The 7,949-nt window shown below is 56.0% G+C and overlaps 2 protein-coding genes across 2 annotated transcripts; one reads left to right on the top strand and one right to left on the bottom strand.

Moving 5' to 3' along the window:
• Positions 1–733: 733 nt before the first annotated feature.
• On the top strand, positions 734–3,991 carry POSPLADRAFT_1058350 (hypothetical protein; the record flags this gene model as incomplete). Its single annotated transcript, XM_024481023.1, has 3 exons — positions 734–779; positions 849–2,550; positions 2,602–3,991. The coding sequence occupies 3 exons, from the start codon at positions 734–736 to the stop codon at positions 3,989–3,991; spliced, it is 3,138 nt and encodes a 1,045-aa protein (XP_024336970.1).
• A 622-nt stretch (positions 3,992–4,613) lies between these two features.
• Positions 4,614–7,562, bottom strand: POSPLADRAFT_1047644 (hypothetical protein; the record flags this gene model as incomplete). Its single annotated transcript, XM_024479333.1, has 10 exons — positions 4,614–4,684; positions 4,747–4,975; positions 5,028–5,226; positions 5,252–5,310; positions 5,343–6,229; positions 6,282–6,303; positions 6,362–6,964; positions 7,015–7,078; positions 7,127–7,237; positions 7,303–7,562. 10 exons carry the CDS (start codon positions 7,560–7,562, stop codon positions 4,614–4,616), a joined length of 2,505 nt encoding a protein of 834 aa, XP_024336971.1.
• Between the last annotated feature and the right edge of the window lie 387 nt (positions 7,563–7,949).

Here is a 7,949-nt window from a genome sequence, read left to right on the forward strand (position 1 = left end):
GCGCTTTCGATCATCTCGATCACTCACACGCGTCCGAGTCGACGCGTCGCGTCACGCGCCTACCAGCGTCTACTCTTGTCCTTTTAAGCGCTCAAAGCAACCGGCTGTGGCCAGCAGCCACAATATTATCAATGTTGCACTGCTTGGCCCATATCTTCACTCTCTGATATTGAGACATTCCAGAACCGATGAGCCTCACTGATTATGCGACAGCATGTGCTCCTCGTCTTCCTCGTGAACAGGTGTCGAACGATTCAGCCAGAGTAACATTCCAACGGCACTAAGTCCGCTCTATGAACTTCCATAATGCCATCTATTGAGGTTTAGTGCATGTGGGGCTCATAGCGTACCAATAGCCGAGTGTATTCATTCGCATAGCTCTCAGATGGTCCTAATTCCTGTGGCAGAGCTACTCGGCTTGAAGATAAGTGCTTGCCGTCCTGAGAGCGAACTTAAGGTGGATAGCACGTGTACTTGGCATTCATGCATATGAGCGCCTGTGAGTATCCAGAGGCAGGCCACTGGCCAGGACTTCCCGCTGCCTTCCCTCGCCCTCCCAGCTGTCCCTTCCTTCCGCTTTTATATTTTCTGATACCCGCCATTCGTGAAGGACGCTTCACACTCCTCCAGGTATATTCACTCTAGTCACTACTGGCCTTGTCACGGTCTCGCGAGGTGGTTCGCCGAACCCACGAAAGAGTAGCATCATAATTCGGCCAATCTGTAAATCGCAATGGCAGCTGCATTCTCCCGTATTCAGCTGGCGGCAGCACTGATCGGTGAGTAGCACAGACTGTACATAGCTCAGCTCGCTGAGGTCTCAGACTACCTCGCATCGTAATCGACAGAGTACGATAATGATGATTCCGATCCGACCAAACCTCGCAAGTCGGCGCAAGAAAGTGTCATATTTGCGCACCTTCGCCGAAACAACCCTACACATCGCTCTGCAGCGCGTCGCAGTACAGACTACCTCGGCGTAGCTATACCAGGTGAGACAGGAAGCATGATGGGCGGGGAATCCATTGTCGACGACTCGCGACGCTCTCGAGGGTCCTTTGATGCACTCCGTAATCCGTTCGGACGCGACTCTACGTACGAGGGCATCCTGGGAGAAGACGAAGAAGAAAACGAAATGGAGGTCGACCTCTCTTCATGGGGTCTCGATGCCCTGTTACCTCAGGACAAGGAGGACAAGGATGCACGGAAGAAGGCTAAGTCTGAGGTACTGCCTAATCCCCATGCCGCCATTCCTAGCGAACGACCTGGTGGTGCTAGGTCGGAGATGGGCCGTCAAGGTGTTCATGCTGGGAGGACTATGAGTATGGGCAATTTCGACTCATTCGGCGAGGGCGGTGCGTTCCTGGACGCAAGGCCTACAATGGGTAGTCGTCGACATTCCATCGGCACTGCCCTTGACTTCCCCCAAGCTAAGCGACCTGTTGAGCAGCGGACTCACCGCGGGCGCACGGCGTCATCCCACGCGCTCATTGAAAACATACCCCCGACTCCTCCCCTTCACTCGATTCCCTTCCCAACAAGCGAATCTGTGCGTTCCGTGTCGCCTCTACCCACCGAAGGCACCCCAATGATGAGACCGTCCTCTCTCGTCTCCGAGAATGTGCTCAATAGAGCTCATGGTCGCACCTCCTCGACGGCAAGCCTGGGCTCCCAGATGCTTTCCAACGAGGAGCAGGACGAGGAACTTCCCAACCCCTTCGCCGTCCGTCCGCCATCCCCAGACCGTGCATCCCGCTTCGATCCTAAGGCACGCGCCCGCACCGCATCACAGGCCTCATTCGGTGCGCTCACCCCAGGGCTCAACGGGGACGACACGAACCCCTTCGCATTACGCCCACCCTCGCCCAGCCGTTCCTCGCGATTCGACCCCAAGGCGATCCGCGCACGCACGGTGTCCAACGGCTCGCTCGGCACGCAGATGCTACTTGACAATGACCGCTACGACGCGCGCTCGAGTAGCCCCGATGCATCCCCGCGCCCGCGACGCTACTCGCGTCTCGAACTTATGCGCCCCAAGGTCCTTATCATGCCTAGCCCGCTCCAGTCTGCCGCGCGCCCGTCGCAGCCGTCCATGCCGCCTCGCTCGCTCGACGGGTTCGAAATGCACACAGATGGACCGCCGCTTCCCCCGGGTGCGCGTGCGGCGCGCCGTGCCGCTTCCTCGACCATGTCCATGATCGACACGTCTACGTCGCCTGGCTTGGTCGCGTCCAACTCCTTTACTCCCAATCCACGGGCCAGCCTTACGCTGTCGCAGTTGACATTTCGTAACACCCTTGCTGTCGACGGCCAGAGGGATCCGTCGTATGCTGATATTGAGAGCCACCTGCGTCGCGCAACGCATGATGGCCAGCAAATTGAACCTGAACCTGAGCCGGAGCCTGAACCGAATCCGACGACCCCAATGCCGCCTCCGGCAATTGTGCTGGACCCTGCGGACCGGTCGAGGCGCCCTGCAGGCAAGCTTTATGGTAAGAGCCTTATCGACGCCCTCGAATCGCGCAAGGCCGAGATGAAGGGCAAACAACGGTGCGTTAACAGATAGACCACAGTGTGGATAGAGTTTTGACTATCTCTCAGGACGTTCCGAGGAGATGAGCGGCCATCCATGATGGCGCGGACCCCAATGCAACGTTCGAGCACGCTCATCGATCCTGAGTCACTCAAGCAGCGGCCGCAGTCGCAACATATGGACTCGTACCACTCGCAGCCGAACCTCTCGCGCCGGAACTCGAAGACCCTGGTGAACTTGGAAGATGGAATACCGGGTGTGCGGGCTAGCCAGCATCTCGGCGCCATGGACTCGGCCAGCCCGGGCAACAAGAAGTCAGTGTTTGGTGTGGACACGTTGTGGGAGCGCGAGCTTGCGAAACTGCGCGAGATGGAGCAGCAAGAACGCCACGAGGCGGAGGACGCAGCAAGACGCCAAACGGCAGAGGACGCTAAGCATGGCAAGAAAGGCAAGAAGGGTAAGAAGAGCAAGAAAGGCAAACACACGGGAGAGGAGCCTGAGTCTAGCGAGGTCCTTGCAGAGTCGGCCACCAACCTCACGCTTTCATCTGCGCCAGAAGAAGCGGCGCCAGGCGCCGCCTCCCCCTCGTATGTCTTGCCAAATATCCCAAGGGCGAGTGCTCGAAGACGTCCGCCTCCGCCTACTGCTGGTGACGACCAGTCGGATGGTGAGAGCGACTCCGACACTCCAGGTGTGAACAATCGGAAGACACTCGCGAAGGAGGTCGAAGCAGACCAATGGGTTGCGGGGTCGTCTGACGAGGAGGACAGAGTTCAGCGTCTTCGCGTACCAGGCACTGGGCCGCGCTTTGTCAAGAATAGTGGCAGCAATCGCGTCTCCACAGCTCCGAACTTTAGGAAGGTGGACGACGAGAGCAGTGAAGAAGACCTCCCCCTTGTTGCTACCATCGATCGCGCGGCGCGGCGCATGACTCGTGCTAACTTGCAAGATGACGACTCTGACGAGGAAAAACCTCTGTCCGTCATACTCGACAAGACACTTGACAAGACAAAGCTCAAGCTGTCCTCTGTTGGCTCGTTCGGAGACAGCCTCTTCCCTGATAGCGCCAAGGGCGACCAGGATGAAGAAGACGACAAGCCCCTCGGTCTTCGAGTTTCCAGAGTGATCAACTCCTCACAGGCACTCAGTTCGGCCAGCCAGGAGGCTGACGACGACAAACCTCTCGCGTTCCATCCCGAGCAGATGCGGCGTACACAGTACATGATGGCTCAGCAGCAGCAACAACAACAGCAACTGATGATGCAGGCGCAATTTACTCAGTCTATGATATTTGGGACCCCTTCTATGATGGCCTCAGGCTTCTTTGGTCCTCCAATGCCTCCCCCTATGATGATGCCTCCTCAATTGCCTGCCACCCCGCCTCCAATGCACGAAACAGGGAAATTCGGTCGAGTAGATAAATGGCGGCATGATGTTGCTGTGGAGGGGCCAGAGTAGTTTCTTATTTCTCATCATTCATTGGGTCTTTTGCATTTCGTCGGACCTTCAGTTTCCTCATCCACGGACCCCACACGGATTCATTTTTGCGTCTACTGTCCTCCACACTTACTACATGCACAATAACATAATCCTGCAATAATCTGAAATACAGCAACGAGTAGACTGTCCGATATCATCTACTAGCGAAAGTACAAGTGAGATATTCCTAAATGCTATGGTATACCCTGACAGAATGGCATAGTGCACAACAGAAAGCAAGCGACGGGTCGAAGCAAGTGTTCAAGAAGAAAACTGTTCCTCCGGATTGGTAAGGAACAGCTTGCGCCTGGGCACAGTAACGATGGACACATCTCGCCTACTCAACTCATCCTCAATCCTCCGCTGTCGGGTGTCCTCGTCCTCTTCATCATCATCATCAACCTCAGTGGTGCCGTGTCCATGAGACACCGACGTCGGGTACTCATCGAGTCCCGCAGACATTGTCGTCCTGAAGGGCGGATGATGGTGTTGGTATGGGCTTCGATGTTCGTTTGTTGTCGGGAAAGGAACTTCTGAGCCAACAGTGGAGAGGGGTCGTGAGGGGCCAGGAGTGCCTGGGATCGGCGTCATGAGGCCCGGATCACCACGTAAGCGAGCCAGCATCACTGTGAGTACTGATACCCTCGGACGCCCATACCAGGCGAGTGATACCTGTGCGGCATAGAATAATATTGTCCCAACGAGGAAGATGATGAAGCCTGCTTTTGGTGCACGGTACCACAGCGCGACAAGAATGAGGATGCAGAGTCCGAGGAGTAGCAGATGGAAAAGAATGTGTAGACAACTGTCAAATGTGTTGGGCATTTCTGGGGCTGTTCGTGGCTGGGCACCCGGACCCGTCATGAGGCCGTTGGTACTTGTCATATCCATAACTGTAGTCGCAGGTGTGCTGGGGTCGCCATTTCTTGGGCCCAATTGGCCAAGCGCATAATCCAGCTCACCCTAGACGAATAAAATCAGTATGTTCGGCTGCCATAACGTCAGTAGAACTCACCACGGTGTTCAGACTCCGTCGTCGTTCCCACCAACTCAGATCGCTGAGATTCCGCGGGGTGCCCGACGAACGGGGGTCGGAGAAAGCGGCCAAACTGTTACCACTGGCGCGTCGCGTGCGAGCGGGCCTATTGGTGACTTCAAAGGAACGATTAGAAGATGGTGGCGATAAAGCCGTGTCGGGGGTGCTCTCGCTAGACCTGCGGACACCCACACCCAACGAACCAATGCCGCCCCACGATTTCACCCGTGGACGAGGGTCGGGGCGCGAGTCGGGCGACGACCTATCAATCGATTGTCGAATAGGACTACCCACGCGTGCAAAGAGGCCTTCCTTCTCCGCGGCGACACTAGAATTCGCACGGTGTCTCGCTTCACCATTGCCGTTCACTTCGTGCTGGCTGGGAGCTCCAGACGGACGCCTGATACAGAAAGAAAACGCGAATAGTAGAGGAAGTAGTCCATAGAATACAACGAAGAGCGCGAGGCCCGCGCGGCCGTGTGCCGTCTTGAGGATGTTGGAAGATGTCGAGGAGCGCTTGACGACTGATATGACCGTGGTGTGTATTGTTGTAAAGGACGTAGCCAGACCAGTGATACCCAGAGCATAGGCTCCGAGTCCCAAAACCACGGAGAGTAGCAGGAACGGGCTGAAAACTCCTGTAGTTTGTGCTGATACAGCAGGCCAGGCTAGGCGCGAAAATATAACGGCGGGCATGACCAGCGCGACAGAGATGGGTGAAAGGGCTTTATGGGTGACGGAAGTATCGTAAGGTGACGGTGTAGGCGAGGACGTCACGGTGGGAGATGCACCCGTCGATGTGGCAGACGGCTCGAAGGCAGTGGTCTGAGTCGCTTTGGGAGAAAGCGCAGATGCACACACGGTCATATATTGATCGGTGACACCTTGTCCGGTCGCGTCAGGTCCACCTACGAGTTGGCCATCGTAGTTCGTCCAACTCTGATTGCTCTGTGTCAATTGAGCATTATAGGCCCTGAGTATCCAGACTTCAGACAAGTAGTTTCCTTCCGCGTCGACGCCACCGAACACAATTGAGTCGGTAGCATTACCGCGAGAGTTGCCAACTAACGCCTCGGTGAACGTAAGGCCGACGGCGCCTTGCCGCGCAGACGGATAGGCAGGCGTTCCGCCAGGATTTGAGCTACCAGGATCACCTGCAGGAAGAATCCGTGCCCATTCCCCTGCAAACACCAATATTATGTACGTTCCAAGAACCGTGATCCGCGTACATACCTGTGCCGATATCGAGAACATCCTGGATCAGACGGAAGTAAGCATGTAGATATCGCCAACTACATGTAGGGAATCCTTACCACTTCGCCTTTCTCGAGCCCGCCTTGGTCGTTCCACAGCGTATAATTGACAAGGCCTAACACCAGGAAAACCTGCGGCGTCGATGAGGTGCCAACTGGGTTAAAATTCGGTAGCACTGTCCCGTCAAGACGCGGGGCAGGACATGGACTAGCAGACGCGACAGTGCCTGCCCCGGTATTGATGATGTATGAGTCTGGTTGGGCACACGACGAATTCGGCGTGAACGCGACGGATGAGCTGCAACCATCGACTGCGGCGAGCATCTGGTACGCTCCCTGACTTATGACTGCTCCTGCAGCACCGACCTTCGACGGGATACCGGTAGTAGAGATATCAACCTGATCCCAACTAGCGAAGATGTCGTTCAGGTTGTTGGACGAAAGTGTGCCGGTGACATCCAGACGCCACACGTCTGACAGAGGGGAAACGGTAGAGGCGTCGATACCTCCTGCAAGATAGAATGAAGTGTTTGGCCAAGAGAGGTTCGGCACGGATGCGGCTAAGACCCGACGATCTCTGCCGCCGACAGCACCGTACCTTGGCGAAGGACCTCCTGGGGATACTTGCACTTCTTGCCAGAATTGGTTAACGAAGTCGAATTCCTGGAGAATGTCAGAGAAACAGATCGACCAAGCTTGGCACAGGTACTCACCCAAACATCAGACAGTGCACTTCCATCTGCGCCTATTCCGCCTATGACTATATGCCCCTCGCGACTGTACCATGTGAGCGACTGAACGCGTCGGACACTAATGTATGCTCACTAGCTGGCAGCCAAATCATAACCGCTGATAGCAGCACTTCTCGCCGGAGGCGCCTGTGTGTTTCCAGTAGGTGGTGAAGGCTGGCTCCATGTCAGAGAGTTAAGATTAAGTCTATGGGATGTCACAAGGTCATACAGTGAGGATACGGCGATCGTACGCGATGGCAGGAAACGAACAGGTACGTGGACTGCTGCCTGATGCCCTGAGCAGATACTCCACCAAATATGATGAGTGTACGCGTAGTGTCGTCGTATCCTATGGAGGCGTCCTTGAGAGGGGGTGGAGATTCCCCCGAGAGATGGTTCGTGAGGTTTATCCACTGCAAGGGCGGGACTGGGGTGTTGGTCGAGATTTGTTGAGCATGAGTAATAGTCGTAGGGCGTAAGATAAGCGCCAGCAGAGTCCATGAGATGCAGAGACGGAGCGACCAGACCATTTTCCAAGCCAGGAGATCGAGGGGGGTGCTGCGCCCGCGCTCGCGATGAAGAGAGTCGTGAGCGTTGAGACGAACTCTTTGTCGAGGCCGTGAACGGCGTTTCCAGACCGTAGCTGATCGGCGCTTGCGCAGACACACGCCTTTTCCACAACGGCCCACGCTGACCCCTTACATTTCCCCGCCACGTTAGCTCTTGTCCCGTGCTCGCCACCGCCGGCAACCTCCACGCTATCTCAGCTCTCAGCGTCCGTTTGCTATCGCTGGGGACTCGGGATGCCTCTCTGCCTTCAGGTCTCGCGGGGGACGGATCACTATGACATAGCTCTGCATTGGACACGATCCGTTTGCTAGCCCCATTTACCTCCGGCGATCGACCGCTCAGAAATA

This window comes from Postia placenta (assembly GCF_002117355.1).
Source record: "Postia placenta MAD-698-R-SB12 unplaced genomic scaffold POSPLAscaffold_10, whole genome shotgun sequence".
NCBI classification, from domain to species: domain Eukaryota; kingdom Fungi; phylum Basidiomycota; class Agaricomycetes; order Polyporales; family Adustoporiaceae; genus Rhodonia; species Rhodonia placenta.